The sequence below is a fragment of the Protopterus annectens genome, chromosome 10.part0, assembly GCF_019279795.1.
Source record: "Protopterus annectens isolate FY-2018-M chromosome 10.part0, PAN1.0, whole genome shotgun sequence".
Lineage (NCBI taxonomy): Eukaryota > Metazoa > Chordata > Ceratodontiformes > Protopteridae > Protopterus > Protopterus annectens.
In genome coordinates this window covers 886522134-886547696 of record NC_056744.1, presented here as the reverse complement: position 1 = coordinate 886547696, position 25563 = coordinate 886522134, and the positions used below count along the sequence as shown (strand labels likewise).

General features: G+C 37.1%; 1 protein-coding gene across 2 annotated transcripts in view; it reads right to left on the bottom strand.

Annotated features, from left to right (window-relative positions):
* LOC122812813 (retinol dehydrogenase 8-like) overlaps positions 1-25303 on the bottom strand; it is a 157778-nt gene extending 132475 nt beyond the window's left edge. The window contains exons 1-2 of one of the 2 annotated variants that reach the window (XM_044084865.1): positions 25163-25303; positions 4587-4748 (exon numbers count right to left, since the gene is read on the bottom strand). In XM_044084865.1, the coding sequence (XP_043940800.1) occupies positions 4587-4748; positions 25163-25268 (268 nt within the window). In that variant the 5' untranslated portion in view covers positions 25269-25303. Of the gene's footprint in view, positions 1-4586; positions 4749-15041; positions 15339-25162 lie in introns of those variants that run through there. The other variant, XM_044084866.1, reaches the window with a different exon arrangement.
* Between the last annotated feature and the right edge of the window lie 260 nt (positions 25304-25563).

Sequence of the window (25563 nt, the reverse complement as noted above, 5' to 3'; positions counted from 1 at the left end):
ATCGTTATGTTTAATCTGAAGCACAGTAATAAGAACAGATGTTAAGATCAGTTGGAAATGAATACTCAATTCTTAATCCAGTGATTATTCAATACTCAAAATACTGAAAATGACAGTAACATCGAACTGTCATTGAAACTAGTACAAAAAAATACATTTTTTGTAGTTGGTATATATAAGTGGGGCTTGGGAGAAACAATAGTTTTGTGATTTAGACCATTTTCAGTTGTCTGTGCAGTCAAGTAAATGGTTCAGCATTTTGTGATTCAGCTGTTTTTGTCAATGATCAATGATAAACTGCACACACACACATGCATACACACACACACACACACACACACACACACACACACACACACACACACACACACACAGTGACACACGCGCACACGCGCACACACATAGTGACACACATACATGTAAACACACACACATGCACACACACACACACACACACACACACACACACACACACACACACACACACACACACACACACACACACACACCTGCAGTGACAGATGCATGTATGCACACACACGCATGCACACATACACACACACACACACACACACACACACACACACACACACACACACACACACACACACACACACACACACACACACACCTACATGCACGCAGACAGACACACTGCACATACATCTGCGAGCAGTTTTGCAGGATCAGCAGTTCACATCAAAGCTCTACATTTGAGTTAACATAAACAAGAACAAAAGTTGTGGGGCTACAATGCTAAATGTTGAACAGCTGTACATTCATTTACCTTTTCTTTGCCTTTTTATAGTAAAGCATTTTATATATATATATATATATATATATATATATATATATATATATATATATATATATATATGTGTGTGTGTGTGTGTATATGTATATATATATATATATATATATATATATATATATATATATATATAAATATATATATATATATATATATATATATATATATAGTAACACAATATCTTTACTAACTTTTGCCTGATTATATATTATGGTTCCCCTGATCTATGCATCCTTGTTGTCAGTCGTTCTGCCCTCCATGAGATAACAATGAAAAAGACATTCAATAAGCAAAGGAACATATTTCATAAGCAAAGAATAATATATTTCTTCCAATTCTTGTATACAAAGCAAGATTTGTGTGTAAGTGGAGGAAGGGGCAGTTGCAAAGTTCTGTTGCTTCCTTAGTTTGAGCAGAACTGAATGTCATCCTCTGAACTTGCTATTGTCACATTATTTATTTTAAAAAGATTGCTAATGTTGTAGAGTAAACATCAATTTCTAAGCAGTGATGTCAGAGCTCTTCCTCTAGGAGTAACTGCTAAGTAAGTAATGAAAAACTGTTCTCTGTGGCTTCTACATACAGCAAATTAAGGATTCTGCAAAACAGAATAAATAAGTAAGACATGACTTATGCTGGTTTATCATATTTCTTACATTTGTAAAACATATTTTGCTTAGAGCAGATTAATTTATCAGCTTCAAGCATGCATGGGGGTCACAGCATTAACTTTGCTTAAGATCTCTTTTGAGGTTATCATACTTTCACTTTTGCAATGTACATAAATGGTCATAAAATATTCTTCTATGTTAAGCATGGTGATTTACAGATTTTTTAGTACATTTATTAAACATCTGTTACTTATCAGAAACCTAGTAAGGTCATTGTTAATGTCCGTAAATCATACATGTCTAATTATTTTTATGAAGGATAGTTTCTTACTGTAAAATAACACTGTTAGGTCAGGAGAAAATCATATTGGGATCCTGATATAAAATACAAAAATACAATTTTTTTTCAATTTACTGCTAGCCTTGTAGTTTGTGGTCTATTGCTTACAGTGACTGACAGTAACCAAAGCAACTAGTTCTTATTGGCCATTTGGGCTAATTCCTATCTCTTTCAATCTCCCTGCTTTAAAACCCACATTTGTGCGGTTTTGCGCCTGTATACAACTCAGCACAGCTCCTCGTGGTGTCCTGCAGAGTGCTACAAGCAGCAGAGAGACAAAAGAGAGACTTTCAAATGATTAAGTATTTTTTCTCTGCTTTTCTTCCTGTGACTGCATTTTCTCGCTGAAAAGCGAGTTTCTATCATATCTGTGATTTTAAAAATCTATTTTTTGAATACTCTACTATTTTTTACTGTTTGCACTTCTAAAAGTCATTTAAAGTCATTTTTGTGTTGTTTAACTGTTGTAGGCTACACACTCAAGTGCGCTAGTATTTACAGTGTTTTTTGTGTATAGTTACTGTTTGTTCTGCAAAAAAAAAAATTCTTGTTTCCAGCCTTTTCTAAACTAGATTAGTCCAGATTTCGGGTTTTGCTGAATTCTGGGCTGTGGTACAAGTTCCTGTGCTGCCCATATCCTTACTTGGATAGGAGGGAGCTTCTCTGTTCACCAGTGAGGGTGGGGAGCTTCTTTGAACAGCCTATCTGTCCCTGGAGGAGTGGTCTCAGCCCAGCAACTAGTAGCTTATTGGCTGTTTTGGGCTAACTCCTATCTCTTTCAATCTCCCTGCTTTAAAACCCGCATTTGCATGGTTTTGCACACTGCGCAGCATCACGCAGCACCGGTTATGCAGGTTTAAACTATTCCCGGCTCCACAAAGTCTGCTCTTCAATTTTTCCCTTAGAACTAGTCAAACTCTCAAATTAAGCACTCAACCTTCCTTTTACAGCCCAGCACTTGCTCAAATTTCTCAGTGAGCACTAACAAATGCTAGCACTGCACCCTCCCTTATACTATATAGAAGTAAAAGTCTCCCTATTCGTCCCATCCGGACAATCAATAAAACAGTTCTTTAAACTATTCAGGCATGTCCAAAGGTCAGTTTCAGGTCTGCACTCCAGTCCAGCTGGTGAATCTGGGAATCTTGAGGCAATGTTACAATTGCCTTATGTACACAGACAACCCTCTCCTCCTTCCAACAAACTCAAATGTATGTGAGAGATGCAACTATACAGCCAAACTGGAGGCCAAGCTCTCTCAACCCAAGACTGGAACAGCCAGTCAGGAGGAGAAGGGAACCACTCGTACCACACAACCAGTCGCACATAAACCAATCGTATCTGCACCAGCAAACAGGACACATAAACACACAAAAACATATTTGGAGGCTCTAAATAAAAATCTGCCAAAACAGCAGAGACATCCAAAGCAGAGATCCAAGCAATTGCTACCCAACAACAATATTCACGTATCACATACTACACAAAGTCTGTGTGCCACACAATCGCAGCCCTTAAGGCTAAATAACATACCAAATAGACTAGTAATAGGAGACTCTATTGCCAGGCACACTGACATCCCACTCACCAGACTGAACAAGGAGAAGGTCACTGTAAGCTGCCTGTCAGGTGCCAGGATCCGCCACATAACACAAGCACTCAGGTCACTCCAAAGCAAGTAAAAATATGAGTCTGTCATTGTCCATGTTGGTGTGAATGACCTGAGATGTACCTCCCTGGACTACATGAAAAGAGACATAGAGGAGCTCTCTGATCATGTAGCCCAGGCCGGTATGACCCTGACCCTGAGTAGCATCTTGCCCTCACCAAGAATGATGCCACAGTATAAAGACAAAATGATCAATTTTAACAATTGGCCAAACTATTGGTGTCATTCAAAGGGGATCCAGTGTCTGTCAGCCTGGGATGACATGCTTGACAAGCCACGTTGCTTCGCTAGAGACGGCTTGCACCTGTCACCCTTGGGCTTTCGAATACTGGCAAAGGCTCCTGCCACCCCCGTAGTGCCTTTTTTAGGCAAGGCTCAAAAGACAAACCCACATCCATAGACAACACAAGAAACAAAAAACTGAGGGTAATGCTTCTCAATGCCAGAAGTCTAAACCTCAAAATGCATGCACTCGAGGCACTCTTCATTATGGAGAAAATCGATATCTGTGCAGTAACAGAAACCTGGTTCAAAGCTCCAGAGAGCACCCCAGCACATAAATAGGACATGCTGGAGGGATAGATTCATATCCCAGAGGCTTCCCTCCCTCTGGAATACAATCCCAATCCATGTTAGGCAGAGCCCCTCACTGACCCTTTCCAAGAGAAATCTTGACGAGTGGATGGGAAATCGTAAATTTACTCCAAGAATCACTTGTATGGCCCTGCAGGACAGAGGCTCAGGAATCTAATCAAATCTGAAAGGGAGGCGAAAGCTAACACATTCTGGCTAGGCTTATAAATGCCCTAGGGCAGATAGCCTAGTACCTACCTATAAACCTATGAACCTATCAGTTACAAAGTAAACATTCATAAGCACAAAAATGGTTAACTACTACACAAACAGCGTTTCATTTACAGACTGTTCTAGATTTTGATGTTGCTTAGTAAAATGGTTCATAGGTTAGTACTAGGTTAACTTCCCTTGTGGTCCATTTTAAGCCTAGCCAATTACCTCACATGAGAATCAAACCCTGCACTTTGTGAATGTAAGGTAAATACTTTAGTGAGGTTCTTATTGTATTCTAATTAAGTTACTGATATAAAAACAATAGTTCTTACCTTAAGTTTCTGATTGTTCAGCAATAGTTCTTACCTAATACATCTATCTTTCTGTTAGGAATGTTATTCACACAGTCTTTGACTGATTCTTCACTACACACATCCAGTTGTTTAATTTCTAGGGTATCTCCCAAAGTACTTCCAGCTGCTTCCTCCAACTGATCCTTTTTGGATAGATTTCGCATTGTAGCATAAACTACAAGAATAAAATCACAGTTATTTCCATTAACTGAGAATATAAGTTTGAATATCAGACAACTAGAGAAAGCTGTACTCATCTATGTTACTTTTAAGGGCAGTTAAATAATTACATAAACCAGAACTGTACTCATTACATAGATTAATACATATATGAGAACTGGAAACATCCTTTAACGTCTGACAACAATTAGATTTTTGCGTTTATGTAAATTCATATAGTTACGCAATTTACCTAGTTTGTGCATAAAATTAATTTACAGCGTGCATGTGCTTGATGACATCAGGAATACCATCCCACATACTAACTTCTGTGTCTATAAATCAATTTAATACATACATAATTCTGCAAATCCTTCTTTTAAATGGGAGAGGATGGCTCATGTATGATAATATGGACAGAATGGTAATGTTAAACAAATCAAAATAAATCATACTATAAGCAAGTATTCTAAAGACAACATTGCAGGGTATTCCACTGACTTACAAATCATAGGCTTCATTATCATTGTTATTCTCAAAGTGATAAAGTATTCAACATAAATAGCAAACAATTATCCCTATGCTTTTAGCAGTTATTTGTCTCTGTAGTGAGTTGAGCAAAATTAATTACATTAATAGCAAGCTTTTTTCAAATGACCAACAGTAAATAACATCCAGTACTTTCCAGAGGCATTCAGTGCCATGATTCCTGACAGTAGCCAGTCTGGCATTATCGGTATACCTGCATGTGTCATACGATTTCTGGGGAAACTATACTTCTCATATATGCGTTAAATCAGGAATGTTCTAAAACAGGTCACTGAGGAATTATTTTCCTTTTCTTTACTCCCAGATGTACAATATTTAACATAGCAATTCAGTTAGACAGCCACAGAGCTATCCTACCTAAAAGTGCAGGTTGACAATCAATGTCATCCATACATGCAATAACATTTTTGAGAAAAAGTATATAGAATCCACCTGCTTTCTTAAATATATAGCTTTGGACTCTTGTTTCAAGAAAAAGAAAGATAACTTGCCATACAAGGCCTAAGATGCAAAAATATGGTGACAAATATAGTGTTCCATTTAGATAAATTAGAAAAAAATCATTATAAAATTTTACTTTGCATACTGAGTTAATTGGGTCTTTTGGTCAATAACAATCTGTACTATTCTTACTGCCCCATGCCCTTATAGAGAGGGAAAACAATGACCCTGCTTTTTTCACGCAATAAACATCTACACAGGTCATTGAAGAATTATTTTCCTTTCCTTTGCTCCCAGACATACAGTATTTAACATAGCAATTCAGTTAGGCAGCCACACAGCTATACTACCTAAAAGAGTAAGTTGACAGTCGTGGTCATCCATACACACAATAACATTTTTTAAAAAAAGCATATAGAGTCCACCTACTTTCTTAAATCTATAGGTTTGGACTCTTGTTTCAAGAAAAACAAAGATAACTTGTCTAGTTACTAACAGGATAGGAGGAGATGAGATAAAAATTGTGATGCATAACCAATCTGCAGGAAAGTTCCCAGAAGTTTGGAAGCTAGGAAGAAAATGACTGATAAAGATCTGGAAGGTTTTGTTTAACAGCATTTTAAGAGGAGAAGAATAACTAACATCCTGGAAGAAAGCTGTGGTAGCTGTAATACCTAAAGAGGGTAAAGATCCATCAGATCCAGCTTCATACAGGCCCATTTCAATACTAAATCATGATTATAGAGAGTTTATGTCTATAATGGCTACAAGAATGGCAAAAAATGATACCAAAATTGATAGATGTGGATTAATGTGGTTTTGTGGAGGGGAGGCAAACATTTGGCAACATTAACAGAACACTGATGATCCAGAGGGAAGCAGAATATAAGAAAATACCACTTTTGGTATTGGGTCTTGATGCAGAGAAAGCATTTGACAGAGTAAGCTGGGACTTCATGAACAGGGCGGTGGAAGCATTTACATTTCCTAAAAAAAATTATAAGGTTGATTAGGAGGATATATGAGGGATCAGATGCAACCATTAAAGTTGGTGGGGTCCTCTCTGATAATCTCTGCTTGAGTACAGGAACCAGGCAGGGATGTCCTATTTCCCCTTTATTATTTCCATTATATTTAGAACCATTGACAAAGAAAATAAGGGACCCAGAAATTCAAGAATATAATTGGTATAGTAGTTAAGAAACGCTGGCTTTATTGCCAGATGGTATTATTTTATACCTGACAAAACCAGAAAAAAAACATTACAGTGTTTTGGAACATTTTGAGACAGTTTCAGATCTTTTCAGGATATAAAATGAATGATGCTAAAACAAAGGCAATAGTGGTAAATTATGTACCACACATGAACTGGTTCACAAATACCCATATTTATGGGGACATTATAAAATGAAGTCTTTAGGAGTATGGATTAAAAATGATTCTAGTGTAGCAGCTAAGGATATGTGGAAAGAGACTAAACAAAAGAATACAAAAACTGAAAAAATGGAAGCTTTATTATATGGATATGGACAATAAGATACAAGCAGTTAAAATGCTTTTAATCCCTTTAGTCTTATACACAAATCAGGTATATATTTAGCAATCAGAGGAGAAGTTGTGGGTAGCAATTAGTAAAGAGCTGAAAGACTTTATCTGGGATAGGAAGACAGCAAGAGTCAAGTAGGATAAGCTGATTCTTCGAGTACAACAGGGCGTATTGGGATTACCCAATCTGAAGTGGTGTTTCAGAGCTACACAGTTAAGACTCTTATACATAGCACAAACTATAATTCAAAATGGAAAGGGAAGATGATGAAATGGGGGAAGCTCAAGAAGCAAGGAGAGACTAGGATTTTGGATGCAGGCCTTTAAGGAGAATAATGAGTCTATACTACATAGTTGAAGTTTAGTAACTTCGAACACGAAATGTTTGAACCATCCTGTTGGAAGTTAAAAAACTTCGACTAAATAAAAAACAAAAAATAGAAAGGAAAACAAAATAAACTGTTGTAAGCAGGGGGGCAAGCCACCCTGCACCCCCTACATGAGGGGCTGCACCCCCCACATCCCCCGCTACTTAAATATACCAACTCTGAGGTCGCACCACATTTAACAATATGGAAACCTGAAATGCTCAAACTTCTGCAAATTCGAACTTATGGTCTCGACCATATGAGGGTCGAAATTTCAGAAGTTCGACTATCTGATAGGAACCCGAGAATAACGATAATCATACAGAATATTATATCCATAAGGTAGCAGAAAGTATTCTAAGAACTAAACCAACACAGGAATGGAGAAAGAGGATTCTTCCGATAGAGATGACTGCAGTTAGAAATACAGACAATAGGCAAGAGGGCGCTGGAATTTATTGGAGAAACCTGGCAAAGGAACCCAAAGTACTGGGAGCAAATAACTAGAGAGGGAAAGATAATAGAATGGGAATATGCCAAGAATTTATTTGGACTGCAGTTCAGAGATTGCCTTCCCTATCAGGGACTGATATCAGAGTATAGGCAAAGAGAAAAGAATATGGGGGTTAAATGAAACACCATCACTGGTAGAGTTTTTAATATAATCTAGAACAGAATCTGCCATTAAAAAGGAATAATTAGTAGAGCATATAAAATATTGCTAAGAATGAATCAGAGGAGGTTAGAAAGGATTGGGAAGAGAGACTGGCTAAGCAATTCACAAAGAAACAATGAGAGGATATATGTATGTCTCCCAAATATGCAATAAAATCTAGAAGATTTAGGATTTTTGCCTGGAAATGTTTACATAGATATTTTTATACCCCAAGTAGACTCCAGAGAATTTTTCCTCAGGCAGGCAGCAAATATTGGAGGTGTAAAGGGGAAGAAAGAGGTAATTGGGAACATATTTTCTGGGAGTGCGGTGATTTGGCAGACTTTAGGGATTCCCTACGGGATGCACTGTTGAAGATGCTGGGAGGGCATATTGGTCTAATGAGGGAGATGATTTTTCTGAACTATGGTACAGAATCGGAATTGCCCAGACATGGTAAGGCCTTGCTGTGTCTTATTACGGTGGCTGCCAAAAATCAATTACTAGAAGATGGAAATCAAAATCTAAAGCAACTATACTGGAAGTAGTAAATATAGTAACAGAGATAAAATAACACACTGAGATCTTTAGAAAAAGGTAGGAGCAAACTACATAGAAAAAATGGGAATTGTGGGAACAATACATACAAGGGAGGAATGAGATTTAAAAGGCGGCAGGACTTAAATGAGATATGTAATGTTTGAGTGAGAAAGATTGGGTAAATTACAAATGATGCATAATGTTTGCAACTGGGAGTGTGCCAGTATGGTTTGTGATGTAAAATGCTTGCAACTAGGATTGTGCTGGTGTGATTTGTTTTCATTTTATAAAAGTATGATTGCCTGTGTAGTAAGTGATGGTTTAATAAAGATGCCTCTTGTTTAAAAAAATGCAGGAATTGAATAATTTATGTAATATTGCTTAGGTTATATATGATATATAGCAATACATGTGAAGTATAATGTTTGTTATATTAATATATTTTGATTACTTTTATATGAATGTAAATTTGCCTGTGTCACAAGTGATAATTCAATAAAGGTGTTTGGAAAAAAAAAGAAAGATAACTTGTCAAACAAGACCTACTGTGCAAAAACTATGTTGACAAATATAGTGCTTCATTTAGATAAATCAGAAAGAAACCATTATAAAATTTTACTTTGCATGCTGAGTTATTGGGTCTGTAGGTCAGTAACAATCCATGCTATACTTAATGTCCCATGCTCTTATATACACGGGCAACAGAGACCCTGTTCTTTTCACACAATAAAACATCTCTGCCTTAGAGGTAGATGATCCTCCTATTTGAAGATATCATACAGGAAGGGGTAATTCTCTTAGTTTTCCCTTTGCAAAACAACAGTTCCTATTTAAGTAATTTCCTTAGTTTTGCCTTTGTAAAACAGTCACTCCTATTTGAAGGTATCATATAGGAAGGGGTAATTCCCTTAGTTTTTGCCTTTGTAGAGCAACAGCTACTACCCCTTTTGAGGGTTTCATGAACATTTCGAAGATTAACTTCATACATAGCTCCCTGCAGAATCCTCCTCCATACCATCTTTAAACCCACAGGTGAGGGATCTGATTCTTTCAAAAAGAAGTGGCCATAATATACTCCAAGAGGCAGCTGCTATTACAAGGCGTTGTGTCTCTCTGGTTTACCTAACTGCTTCAGATGTAGAAACTCAGACTTTTCTTCTCTCCCTGTATCAGACTTAGAAACTTTGAATTTCCCTTTTACAATGCACTCTTGTAAAAAGCAAGACCATCTCCGGCATAAATAACATACACTACACCAAATGAAGCAGTGTGTTCTCCAGACTCTGCTGCCACTATGGCATCGGACCCCCCCCCCCCCACCAGTTCTAGCACTGTAGGCTGGGATGTAAGCATGAAATAGCCCTTCTGCTTTCAAGTGATTTTGGCATGGATGATGCTGGAATTTGAAACTATAAGGCTGGAAGGAGAAAACCCATCTGGATAATTTTGGGTTGTAATCCTTCTAATGGTAGAGCCATTGTAGAGATGTGTGCTCAGTGATTAACACAAATTCTTACTTAATAAATAGTATTTTAAAGTGGAGGACCCATTTTATGGCAAATTATTCTCTCTCTTTCTCTTTCTTTCCCTCTATAGCCTAATAATGTTTCTCAGCATTACTGGATTTTTCTAGTTATCTATGAGATGCAAGCTGCCATTACCATGACGCCTATATAAAGTTATACAACCAAGCCAGGTGAACATTAAGAAGAATTAAAACCATTTACCTATGTAACAGGCAAATCAGCATTTTCTAATCCTAGATAGTTCTTAAAAGAGGTAGATTGTCTAACTGACAACTTCAAAAAGACATGCTGTACATAATAAATACCTCTTCCAAATCATTCCCCAGTCAACTCTCCCAGGCTACTATTAGAACCAATCCACCTCCATTTTACGTTAAGAAAATCACCGAAAAAAAAAAAACTGACACACTATTTCAATTATTGCCTAGTAATGACCCATCTGGCTCTGATGGACTTGTCCTCTGGATTCTCAAGAAATACTGAGACCTTGTATCCCTGTATATCCATTACATATTCACCTTCACACTTTCACAACAAATCTTTCCTAATATTTGGAAATAAAGCAATTGTCTGCCTGATCTCTAGAAATGTTAAATTTTCCAGCACCATAAATCAATCTGTCCCTCTTACTACACCTCAACAAACTGCTAGAGAAAAGCAGTGTACAACCAGCTTGCATCTTTCTTTTACCAATACAACACTGTCTGCCCTCTTCAGCATGACTTCATAAAACACAGGAGTACACAAACAGCCCTACACACATTAAATGACACTAGACTCACTAAAACAAAGAACTTCTTACAGGACCCTATTTGTTGATCTTATCAAAGCCTTTGAACCAGTCAGTCACACACTGCTAGTTATCTCACTCACACACTCTGGTTTTGTCTCCTCCATACTACACCAGATATCTTTCTAACAGGGCCTTATTGGTTAAATAGAATGGTTCCCTATCATTGCAACAAGAAATCACCACAAGAGTTCCCAAGGATCCATCCTGATACCTGTTCTGTTAGTATCTTTATCATCTCACTCCATGCTGATCTTACAGCAGCCAACATCATCCTTTATGCTAACCACATTATCTTCAACCCCTTCACTACCATTTCAATCACATATTGCAGAATAATTAACATGCACTTCAAAATTTATGATCATGACTGCTAAGTAAACAACTAATCAGGAACCCCTCAAAAGGCTACATTTTGGCATCCCACGGAAATTGAACAAATTACCAGCACTTCTACAACTCCCTAATATATGAGACACAGCCCACTGAGCATGTCACCGCTTTCAAATACTTTGACCTCAGTATAAATGCGGCTATATATATATATATATATATATATCAACTACACAAAAGGCAAAATTAAACTCCATCCTATTTGAATACTGACAAGTCATACAATTTCTTACTAGAAGGGAGAAATGCAATCAGTAAAAACATCCTTCGGCCCTGGCTAGCATATGTTGTTATTGATGTGTGCTTTCATTAAAAGCCTCAAAGACCTTCAAACTGTTTAAAACAGAATCCATAGATTTGTGGTAGTCTGTCTTAAAATGAATACCAGTGTCACTCTAGTGTGCCAAATGGTTTCCTTTAAATGTGAGACCAGATACTGCTCATCAGCCGTGCTTATAAGTCACTGTACCATGACTGCAAGTTCTGTCTCACCAAAACGCTGAGCATCAAACATACCCTGTATCAACTCCTGTCACTAACAGTGTCCAAGTGCTACACAGGGCAAAGAACTTAGTCATCCACTGAACATGCTTTCTCCTTCCTCATAACCAAACCATGAACTCCATGACATGTCCATATACAATAGATTCATGGAACAACTAATTACCCACTCAGAAATAAGATCTGTTTGCACATACTTCATTCACCTACCCCAATAACACAAATGCACCTGATGAAGCACCTATCACTAATACCCTCTACCCATAAGCTTGTCTCCTAACCCTAATGCTACAGCTTCCAACTTTACTCCACTTAGCCTCTCACCTCCCAACCCTCCTTAACTTATATTCCTCCACTTAAACATCAGTCATTTACAGCCAACTGACTATAGTTTAAACTCAGTCTGTCACCCCAACGTATTACTTACAGCACTATGCAGCTGTAAATTTTAAGCTGTTTTATAGCTGCATTTCCACAATAAACTGTGTTACTCTCAAAAAAAAAAAAATATATATATATATATATATATATATATATATATATATATATATATATATATTTAGGTCTACTTCACATAATCGAACACCCAAATGTTCAACTTTCAAATGGCTTAGACCATATGATCAAACCTTTGAATATTTGAAAATGTGAAAAAAAAAACTAAGTGCTAGCAGCGAGGCAAGCCCCCCCTGCACCCCCTCACACCCCCTGCTATTTAAATATATCAACTCTGAGATCATTGCAGTAAAGGGAAATCTTCCCGTTCCGTGCCCTATGGAGATCCCCATTCAGACCGTTCAAACTTTTAGAACGTCGATCATATGGTCTCAGCCATATGAAAGTCAAGCTTTTAAAAATTCAACCTTCTGAAGGGGACCCATATATATATATATATATATATATATATATATATATATATATATATATATATATATATATATATATATTAATCATCCTAATATTTTGTTATCTTTATGCAGCTGACATACTTTGCTTTGCTTTATATACCCCACAGTACTATAATCTTTACTAAAAACCTTGAAATATTTTGATTACATTATTCCATTTTTGTGCTGGCATTTTAATGTTGGATTGTAACTCCTGGGTTGTGACTGAAATGGGTCCATAATGAATCGGCCTACTATCAGAGTCCACAAATGTAAATATAATCGATTCATTAATTGTCTTATTTTCTATGGGAATATCCCTGTTTATCCCTTCATGCCATGGCTCTACTCATGCTTTTAAAATAATAAATTTAATGGTTTCTGTACCTCCAGGCAAAATTGTAGTAACCTCCACCAGCAAAGGAAGACGTTTTCCAATTACTGTTATTCAAGTACTTGACCATTGCACTGCTGTAGGGATACTGGACTCCATTATTACATAACATGACATGATTTATAGACTGTAGAAACAATACTGACTATGGCATTTCGAATAACAAGGCCGGATCTGGGTCAAATGGGGACCTAGGCAGGGTAATGGACTGGGGATCCCTACCACAACCATACCAGTATACCTTGACTTGACCGTCTCTCGTCAGTTACCATAAAATGTTGTTCAAACCTGTCACTGTGCAACTATTTTCTTTTTTTGCTTTTAAAATGATCTCAAAAAATGTACTATGGTAACAGATGACCAAAATAGCAAAAAATTATAAAAAGAAGACAGCCCACGAATAACTATTGGAATAAATTTAAAATAAAACACAGTAAAAGCTTTCTTCATGGATATGTAAATGTCAAGAGCACTCACTGTGTTTTATATTAAATTTATTCCGACAGTTATTGATGGGCAGTCTCTTTTATTATTATGTTTACAATGATCTCCAAGATTTTGGATTTAATTTAAAAAAAGTTACTACAAATTTTACAGTAAAACATTTACAGCCATTTGCTTAACAAAATGTTCTCACATTGAAAACAGTCTTAGCATGAGCAACAGTAAACTTCTCTTCCCTTGAAACTCAAATTTATTGAAAATGCATTTGGTAACGTATTAAACAACAAGACATGTGCAGTGCATTTACTAACAGCTTGAAGCAGCCCACGTCAGACAAGAGTCCCTTTTTAGGGGCAGCCCAGGAAGTGTCTGGTGCAGTGACTAGGTCAGAGTCACACAGTAGACAAATGGAAACCGAGGGAATCAAACCCTGCAATGCAAAAGCAGCTCATCTGCACTAAGATACAGACTGTTGTAATTCAGCAAAGTGTATTCCACACCAGTGTCTGCAAAAAAGCAAGCTACATTAAAATGTACTCGGAGTTAAAATATTAACGTTAAACCTGTAGACACAATGCTATCCAGTTTATGCACAGCCAAATGACCATGTTGTCAATAGTCAAGAAAAGGGTAACTAAGGATTATACCCAAAGAGCATGGCTCATATGAGGATGCCCTGTTTACTACAATGAAATTCCTTTTATACCATAATTACTTTGGGTCATGCCTTTGTTCCTAACTTGTTCCTAATTTTCAGGGACATCGCTAATTGTGCCTGATTATGGCTTGAAATGTTGCTCTGTCCCTTACAATACTTCCTAAAACTGCTAATTTTATGAGAAAAGGTGGTGTATTACACTTAATAAGGAATGAAAATAAGTACAGTTATAGAATTCTTTTACTTAAAAAAAATGCATGTTAATTCACATTCTTTTATTCTTTCAGCTTCCCAGTTAATGGCATAAAACAGTGTCCCTGATACTGCAGGTAAGAGGTTGAAAGCTATGCTTTGAGTTGCAAGATCCAAGCAATTTATTTATACATAGATGCATGCAAGTGCACACGCATGCACACACACACACACACACACACACACACACACACACACACACACACACACACACACACGCGCGCGCGCGCATGTGTGTGTGTGTGTGTGTATATGTGTATGTGTGTATATATATATATATATATATATATATATATATATATATATAAACAAACAAACACAAACAGTTTAAATTGGCATAAAAGCATCCATCTCCTGATGTTTTACCTGGCTGTCTGTGTCCTCTCAAATCCATATGCCAGTATTGATGTCCTAATAAAACCCTTGTCTGATCCACATACCAGCAATCAATTAAACCCATCTCTGATATGGCAAGAACAACAAGAGACTACAGTGGCAGCAATGTCTCAGAGCCTCTGGGCCCTCTCTGACTAGCAGGATAAGTTTCTCTCGGAGCTTTCTGTATTCAGGTAAGCAAGACAAAATCTATAATATGGGAGCAACTGCAGTAACATGATAGCTAGCATGACAGTTATAATGATTTTGAGCTGCTGGAAGTCTCTCTCAGAGCCGAAGAGAGAGACTTCCTGCACCTCAAAATCATCAGAAAAGTGAGCAGTCTTTTTCTTAATGAGACTTGTGCACACAGACACACACACAGAACCCAAACTGAGCATTTTTTTTTTTTGTATTTTTATTTTCAGACTGTGTCCCCCAACCAGCACGGAGCCCTAGGCAGAAGTCTAGGTCACCCTGTGCTAGATCTAGCCCTGCCTGTTTCTAAGGTAACTGGTGAAACATTTAAGGAGTCTCTCTGAAAGTCATAATGACAGAAAAAGAGAGATGAGAATATAGTGATGCACAAAACCAAAACCTTTATTAAAGTAAAAAATAAGCAACCCTTGAACCAGTCAGAGTCTGCTCAGAGATGGAATGAAGGGGACTGAAAGTACTATGGCTGTATGAATAATCATGTTGCCTAGGGGGAAATCAAAAGGGTATAAACAATTTTCTCTAGTATTTTAGCAAGACTCATTAGTGAGGATAGGGGCCAGCAGTGAGAGGGAGAAGAGCGACAGAGTTTGACATTGGAACAACAGCAACATCTTTCCAGTTTTTTTTTTTTTTTTGGGGGGGGGTGAGTAAAGTATAAGTTATAGGTATGAGTTGCAGCTTTCACATTTAATAAAGCTGCTATTTTTAGGAAAATAATGTATAATATATAATATAAGAATGGATGAGAAGAGTTGGCATTAGACATCTTAGGCAAGAGGGAGTTACCATATATAGGTGTGAGGGATGTAAATAGTAATTTAAGGAGTCTATATCAGATCGGCGAAACAGCATTACAGCGAATGCCATTTCACCGACACATATAGACCGAAATCTGAAAATAGCAAAGGCTCAGGTCACCGATTTTTTTCCCAGGGAAAAAAAATCACTTGTCCTGAGCCATGACATTGCCCTTTATCCCACTGTAGTGCGATCTCGGAGTTGCTATATTTAGTTATGGAGGGTGAGGGGGCACAGTTTTGTTTGAAATTCTGTGTATGTGTTTTTGGTACTAATGATTTCTTTCCCAGGAAAATAAATCACTGTTTTGAACGTTCGCAGTTTAGTGCAGCCAGTGTTTACGTGTCACTGAAGAGGCATTCGATGTAACCCCTCTTCGAGCATTTAATATAGACCCAATTTAAGGTCACAGTGATCATGATAGCCATGAATGAAAGGAGAAGGGTAATGTAAGGTGAGTGGACAGCTTAAATGAAGAGGAAAGCCAGGAAGTACCACTAGGATTTATCCATCAGGTCATTACCTTGTATACCCTTTGCTTATGAAGTGCTGTTATCTCTATAAAAATAATTTGTTTAACATGACTTTTGTAACCTGCTCAGATGGCAGGATATATGTCTCCTTTCTCTTCTTGTGTAATTACTGATGAGGGGAATTAATTTAGTTACCATTCTTTTTCAGCAGACCATATTGAACAACTTTCAGTTATTTTCTTCAATTTCACTAACTCTGCTTCTGTATTTTGTTGCTCCTGTATGTATCTATAATTTTGTTATAGATGTTATGTTGCTGTGTTTCATCTCCTTTATTTACTAATGCTAAGCAGAGTGTAAAAGGTTTCACAGACAAAGAATTCAGTAAAAAACTTCAAGAAAAACACAGCCAAGATAAAATTTTAATGTGTCATACTTTAAACCTAGTATAGTGGAGATCCATGGGGTATATGCAACTGACCCCGTAGGACTACTTTTTTGTACTAAATTAGCTATCCTTTCCTCGCTTTGGACCTTTGTTTTAATTACTGCCTGTTCTGCTCAGATTTACCTTTAGTAGAATCAACACTAGCCTGAATACATATATAGGTAGGTATACATATAAATATACATACATACATGTTTTGTAACATATAATGGTGATTCCATTTGCAGTGTGTCTGATAGACAGGGAAGATAGGCTAAGAAGAGACTTTTAATGAGGCAATGCTAGAAATAAAAACATTTCAGGTGTCTGTTAGAGAGAGAATAAAACCTTTGTAATGGAGAACATATAATAAGGACAAACATAGGGACTGTTCATTTTAAAATATGATAGCTGCAGCTTAGAGCCTGGAACACTTTTTGTAAATGGAAAGATAAACTGAGACTGGAGAAGTCAGGTCTGGGATGGGAGAGTATTTTGGGAACTTGTAACTACCAGGAAAGATCCAAAAAAATAAAACTTTGCGGTCCCTATTATTTCATCGAACGGTCACATTGTCGAACTGCATTTCATCTGAAATGTTCATTTAACTGTTCTGAATGAAAATGCATTATGGTATGGATCAGGAAATTTGCCCTTTCCCCACTGTAGTGCAGTCTAGGAGTTGGTATATATAATTAGCGGGGGGTGTATGAGGGTTTGATGAATGTCATTTCCAATTAAATGCTCTTTGACAATGTTGCCATTCGATGAAATAATATAGACCCAAAACCTAGGACTGTCTAACTGGAGAGTTGTCCGTAAAAGACTTTATTCACCGTTACTAGTGGAAGTCCTAGTGATACGAGAATTTGAATATATGTTTCATACACATTTGAAATATACTTTTTATTTCTTGAATACTGTTAAGTTGGAAGATGTACTTAAGGCTGTTAGTCCTGGACATTGTATTTGCACCTTAAGTGGGTACTGCCACCAAAGCGGTTAATGAAATAAACTGTTTGCTGCACTGAAATCTGAACTGCTAATTTTATCTCACCTGTTATTACTTTTTGGATTCTGTATGTGACAAAGTCAACCAGGTTAAGGAAAACCACTATTTTTATTGAAGTCTTGGTGTTTCTGCCACATGAAATTGTACAATATCTTCCAATAATTCACCACTTTTCAGTTCAGCATCTTTTTGCATTCAGTCCTCAAGTTCTGTTCTCTATGTTGATGAGCCTCGTTATTTGTTTATATTGATGTATTAATTTATGTGTTTATTTATTTGTTTCTTTAGCAGGTAGGTCAACTGAAACATAATGGGGCCCCTTTGGTGACAACCTAGTTATAAAAGTAATAAACTGCACATAACAGCAGAAAGAAAAATTAGCATGCAAATGGCAGTATAGCATAAAAAAACAATAACATACAAAGAATAGTATAGGAATTAACTAGATATAATTACATATTAACAGGAAGTAATGCCCAAGACAATTATGACCAGGGAGTCAAGAAGAATTAATCCAAAAATAATGGGAGAGGGTATATATTTAAGTAACAAATCTAGTACATTATATTCTCTTTGTTGCTGCAAACAGACTGTAAGCTGATCTGTAAATGAAGCAAGAGTTGGAAGATGGGAAAGGATGCCTGGAGTGAGTTCCAAACACTGGGTCCTAGATGAGAGAAATCTGTGTTAGAGTGGATAACTGAGAAATAGGATAATTAGTATCTGAGCCATGAAGTCTGAAGATCTTAGATACTATGAATGTTGCTTAACATAAATGAATAAATGTAAGGCTATGTTAAATCTTGTCTGTACTGTTGTTTATAGTTGTGATAGCGGTGAGTATCTCAACTCATAAATGATAAAGACAGGAGAAAAGACTGTGCATTATAGCAAGCAAACACAAAAATATGTTATGAGTGATTAGTGGACATTGTATATATATATATATATATATATATATATATATACATATATATATATATATATATATATATATATATATATATATATATATATATATATATATATATATATATATATACACACACACACACACACACACACACACACACACACACACACACACACACACATTGAGTTGTTGTTTTACTAATGAAGATTTATTAGGCTCAGGGCTGAGGCACTATTTAAATTAAAAAAAAGTTAATTAACAAAGAAACATAAAAGGAGGCCTAACTAACTGCAGTAATGTTAGCAGCCTGACAGAAAAACCTTCAGCTTCACAAAGCTGCTGTATTTGCACACATCCAGACTAAAACTACATTGTACCTTGGATTTGGTAGAGGGACCAAAGAAAAAACTTAACAAAACTCTGACCTACTCAAGGATGACAGCTCACGTAAGGCCAACTCTTACCTTGGATAAAAGTGTGGCTTCAGCCAACTGGTACGGGAAGAAGTGTGTGAGTAGAATTAGATAGGACTTGATGGTCATGGATGGGGAAGGCCAAAATAATTGTAAAAAACATTAGTAGATTGCAGTAAAGATATACCAAAAACAGTACATTCATTGTTATTACAGAACATTCTTCATAGATTACATTATTTTTTTGTCTCTGCCACCCCCTAGGTCTCACCCAATGGCTTCTCTTTTATTACCCAACTGACCCATTTGTTCCTCTCTCAGGGTGACATTCATTCACCTTCCTACCCAGGTGGGTGCCTATATCCCATTCATATTATTTCTGGGGGGGACTAATCAGCCTATGTGTTTCTTAGACAGGGATGAGTCTATGGGAGGGAGCATACCAGTCTGCAGGACCATCTACCAGAGTTCATGTTCCTCACAATGGCTCTCTCAATGTGCTGTCCTCATGGGAAGCATATATTCCTTCACACGCATGTCTTTCCTGAACAGTGTAATGTCCACTTGGCATCATTTATTCAGCAGAGCCATCCCCCCATGGGTGAGCTAGATTAGCCACCACCCCCTGAGATGGACAAGCAGGCAAAGGACGCTCATTCCTGTCCAACCTGGCCTGCCGCCACCAACTCCCAGATAGGTTGGATAAACTTTGATAGACTAAGTAGACCTATGGTAATTTTCTACCACAGTTAATGTAATCATATATCTAAAATGCAATCCCTGACAATATCGAAATGCACATTTTATGTTCTGCATTAAAATAAATGACTTACATCCTTTTCTTAGTCTCCATAAACATGTTATTGTTTCACTACACAAGGGCAATACAGTATAGAATGTATTATTTTTTTTTTAGAGTATTTGTGTATATCTGTATATATGTGAAATTTTATAAAATGATGCTTTAAACCCACTATGTATAATCCAGTCTTCTCTTATATGTTACTGATTTCTATTAACTTTCCTAGCTTAGCTACTTACTGTCCATATCTCATAGGTTCTTAGGTAGGTATTAGGCTATCGGCCCAAGGGCCTAAGTAAGCCTAGCCAACAAGGCTCCCTGGCTTATGCCACTCAAGAAAGTTATTTCCTGTGCCCCTGTCGAGCAGAGCCACAGAAGTGATCCCCAGGGTGTATTTCCTATTTCCCATCCACTCATCAAGAATTTTCTTGAAGAGTGCTAATGAGGAGCTTTGCTTGACATAGATTTGTAGCTTGTTCCAGAGTATGGGAAGTCTCTGGGACAGGAATCTATCCCTCCACATGTCCTGTTTATTGTGGTGACAAGGTTTAGGTCCCTAGAGCATGTAACTCGGAGGGATTTTGATTTTTTTAGGTGTAGCATGTCCAACAGCTCTGGGTTTGACATAGATTTATATGTTAGGCAGAAATCACCTTGGAGTAAGCGATATGCTACGGAGTAAAGCTGGAGTGTTTTGAGACGGTCGGTGTAGATCATCTGTTTGAGACCAGAAATCTTCTTTGTGAGGTACTTCTGTGGCCTTTCCAGCTGCTGCAGATGTCTTGTGAGGTACATTCCAAAAGGCGCATTGTACTCTATAATGGGTCTAATGAGTGTCGAGTAGAGGGGAGCAATGACCTGTTTTTTCCTGGATGAGAAATCTTTTGTGATGTGGTATGCCATGTAGAAGGATTTTCTGACAACTGTGGCAATGTAATTATCAAGGGAGAGACTACTGTCCACCTGGGTCTCAAGGTCTCTTATCACATATTCGGCATTAAGTAGACTGCCGCCTATGTGGTAGTTCATGGGTACAGAGTTTTTACCAAAGGGAATGACAATGCACTTTTTGGCATTGAGTTTGAGGCCATGGCTCTGACACCAGGCATCTTTCTCAGTGAGGCCCTTCTGTAGGATGTCCACATCATTTGGAGACTTGACTATGGCTCCTAGTTTGCAGTCATTTGCAAACTTCATTAGCCAAAGGCCTTCTGTGTTAGCCTGTACTTCAGAGAAGTAGATACCAAACAGGAGCAGTCCCAGGACTGAACCCTGTGGTACTCCACTTGTCACTGGTTTGAAGTCAGATTTGTTGTCTACAACTTTTACAGTGTGGGTTCTGTCAGTGAGCCAGTTGGCAACCCATCTTGTGATGTAAGGATTTATACCTAGTTTAGTGAGTTTAGCTATAATTCCAGAATGGGGGATGGTGTTGAAAGCCTTGGTGAGGTCAAGATAGGCTGTGTGAACCACCTTACCCTCGTCTATGGCTTTGGTGACTGCTTCAGAGAAGTCTCCATCACTTTAACTCTGTTCTCCATTTTCTTTCCCATTTATATAACTTTGTTACATCTTCTATGTATACATTGTTTATCATAAATGCAAACTATTGTTATTTGTATACTATACATTGTTTTGATATAGTATATCAATAAACCATGCTAAGCCTGTAATTTGTCATTGTTTGATCAACAGTCTATCCCAGTAAACAAATTTAAATAGATTAATAAAAATGTTTTAGCTTGTGAACTGTGGTGGTGGTGCCGCGGTAGCGTTGTCGCCTCATAGCAAGACATTGTCCCGTTCGATTCTCAGCTAGAGCGTCTTCTGTGTGGAGGCATACGTGAATGGGGCATGCTTTCGTTGAAGGTTGTGCGTCAGGGCTGGTAACCCGGTACGTAAAAATACACTACCAATCATTAGCGGACAGGAGTTCCTCTGTGGCGACCCCTAACCGGGAAAAGCCGAAAGACACAAACAAACAATAAAAATGTTTTAGCTTGATTACATAACATGTAATAAACATACATGCAATATAGCATAGTGACCACACATGCAGATTTACTTGCTTTTCAGTCTTAATCTAGCCTGTGCCTAACTATTTCACAGGAATTTCACCATGTTGCTAGGGACACTGATTTCTCTTTTTTAAAAAATAAATTCTGTTCTTAAGTGATAAAATCTGGGAATTATAACTGATTTTATTGCCTCTATATATATGCAGAATTAAAACAGATTTTAAGTACAGAACACTCAATAAAGCAAGGTGTCTATATTGTGTAATGTATATGTTATAGTGAATGAGTGATCTGCCTAATCAAAAATCAGAACAAAGGTGATACAACATATTAAACTGCAGAGAGCTTTGTCTGACATCCATCATGTGTGCAATGAAGGGTAGTACTCCAACATTCCTCAGTGTGTGTGTTAGGGGTTATCCCCCAACCCCCTCAGTGCTTCAGCATTCTGTCTCCAATTTGTTACTAGTACTACAACTGATACTTGTCATCTACAAGCGTTAATGGGACAGTGTCCCTAGATACTACTGCAGTATGCATTCTACACTCCTAAACCTGCTCTATTTCAGTTGAACAGCTGGATGACTTGCGCAGTATCCCATTCCTCTCTACAGATAGCCTATAGCTGTAACTTAATTACTAAACAGAATTCTAATATTGGCATTGTGCTTGTTCATTCTCTGACTTTCCCCACTTCTCCGAAGAATATTTGGCAGCTGTAAATTAATAGTAAATTGCACTACTTCTCTGTTGTTAGTGAACTGTTCCCAACTGTCTTTATCAAATCACTGTTTGATTTGACAAATTCTTCAGTCACATTTTTTTTGTGAATTTTACAGCAAAAGGAATCTCACCTGACAGATAGAAATACTTTTCTCTTAAATATTACTCAAGAATTTTTAGTGCCTTATTTTAAATTCTTGGTGATTACTTTTTTATTAAACATTTTTAGAAAGCAAATATTATTAATTTTTTCTTTTAAATATTATTCAAGTTTTTTAGTTCTTTATTTAAAATTATTAGTGATTACTTTGTTCTTAAACATTTTTAGAAAGCAAATAAAAGTACTTTCTTTCAACAGTCAGACTCCTTTGAATCATCAAAGGAGTTTAAAATCTCGTGTGAAAAAGCAATAGTCTTTTTTTACTGTCTTTTTCTGGGGTAACTATTTTCTTGTATGTCACAAAAGCATCTCTGCACGCAAAATGAAATGAAATCACTTGACACTGTTGTAGTGAAATAAACTACAATTGTGCTATTATCACGATACTGAACTTTAACAAATTTTTCTTGCATTATGCACTCATACACACACATGCAAACATTCAAGTACAATTTTATACCAATGTTTTCTCTTGAAACTTTTAGGTCTGAATACCTTATACAATAAATGCAAAAATGCCAATTTAAAGAGGATCTGTTATGAAATAGTTGTTTCTGTCGTTGATAAATATTAATTTTAAAGTGCAAGCTGAATTTAAAAGTAAATAATTATCTTCCATATTTCCTTCATATTGTAGTCACCAAATAATTGCAATTCATTAATTTATACATTACTCATTTGATCCATTATACTGTCACAGGGAAGCTGGAGCCTATCCCAGCAACTCCTCACAGCACACACACACACACACACACACACACACACACACACACACACACACACACACACACACATACATATGCATCCACTTACGTGCATGCGCACACATGTATACACACACACAAGCACATGTACAACACATGCATGCATGCAATCATGCACACATACACACACAGACACACAAAGATATCTAAGTGCGCATGCACATACAAACACACACAGAACATACACATAATCACATGTACAGACACTCAGTGGTACAGTCAAATACACAGAGGCACACAGGCAAACCCTCACTAACAAACAGCATAGATGTCTTCAAACAATTTGGAGGATTGTCAGCTCACCTACAACACATGTTTGGGATGTGGTTGTAAAGTGGAACATAAGATGAAAACTCACACACACAAAAAGAGGGTATGCAGACAGCCTAGAAAGCCCCCCAGGCAGGAACCAATGTGGTAAACCAAGTACTGTCTGGCAGCAGCAACACTAAGTGGTACATCTCGGTTCCACCCATGGAGCAACATGTCCAGCTGAAATGGATTTTAATAGATACCTGTTCTATTGTAGTCACTTATTGTAGGTTTAATCCTACGTGAAAGTGAGGGTATTGAATTATGACAATGTATCTCACTGAGTTATGAAGGCAAAGGGTTAGAAGTATATTGTCTAATACTGCTGGTTATTACACCTTACCACTGATATTTTAGTGTTGTTGAAAACTGGTTTCCACTGAAATATGGTGGTTAGGGCTTTTGATGTCTATTTTCTATATAAATCCATAGTATTTGCTTACCTTTACTGTATTTTATGCTTACTCCGTGTACTTAAATAACTACCGTGCTTCAATGTTAATCATGATGGGACAATAAAATTATCTTCAGAAACCGGATCAAAATATGTTCTGCTGGATATTCTTACTTCATTTCCCATAGTTGCCTAATTTACAGCATGTGAAGATACAAAGACTAGAACTGACTTTTCTGCTGCCCCTTGGCTACAAAGGGCCATAGAGTATTTACCAAAAAAGATACTGCAGCTAGTAATCCACTCTGACGACTGTTTCTGACAATGTGCTCAGTAAAAAGTATGTTAGGTTGTTCATTGTTACTTCTGTCTTTGTATTTTACTGTGGTTAGATATTCTGCAATAGACCTGTGTTGTGAATCACAGGACAGGCGAAATGCTGTTATATATGGCTATAAAAGTGGTTGCTAGATGTATGATTACCAGCTGCTGTGTAAATCGCAATATTCCAGTTTAACTTATTTATAATTAACATATGAGATTCCTATCTTCAAAATGTTTAGGAGTTGGTTGCATCAGGGAAGCACTTATTCCACCTGGCAAAAATGTAGCAAATGCATTAAAGGTGACATTTATAATATTCATACTACAAAAGGTAATATTTACAATAAGCAGGCTACAAACCTCTAAAACGTTTCTGCTCATCCTTTGCCATTTTCACAGCCAGTGACAAACCAATTCCTGAAGAGCATCCTGTAATGAGAACAGTTTTCTGTGCCATTGCTGCCATGGAAGCTGTAAACAAACACACAGATGTTTATGGTATGAAAGCCATTTCATTGCTCTCTGCATTTTGTTTAACTCTACTGAGTCAGCAGTTTTGAAAGTGCAAAGCTTTGCACTTGTGGATTAGTGGGATAAACATCAGGGATAATTCAACTTAACTGAAGCAGAAGGGAGGGTGGACTTCAAATTCAAAAGCAGAAAGTGATTGTTGTTTCTAATACTATTAGAATGTTAAGAGTATAAAATACCTTCAAATGCATTTAATTGTTACAGATCAAGAACAGTAATTATTACTGTAC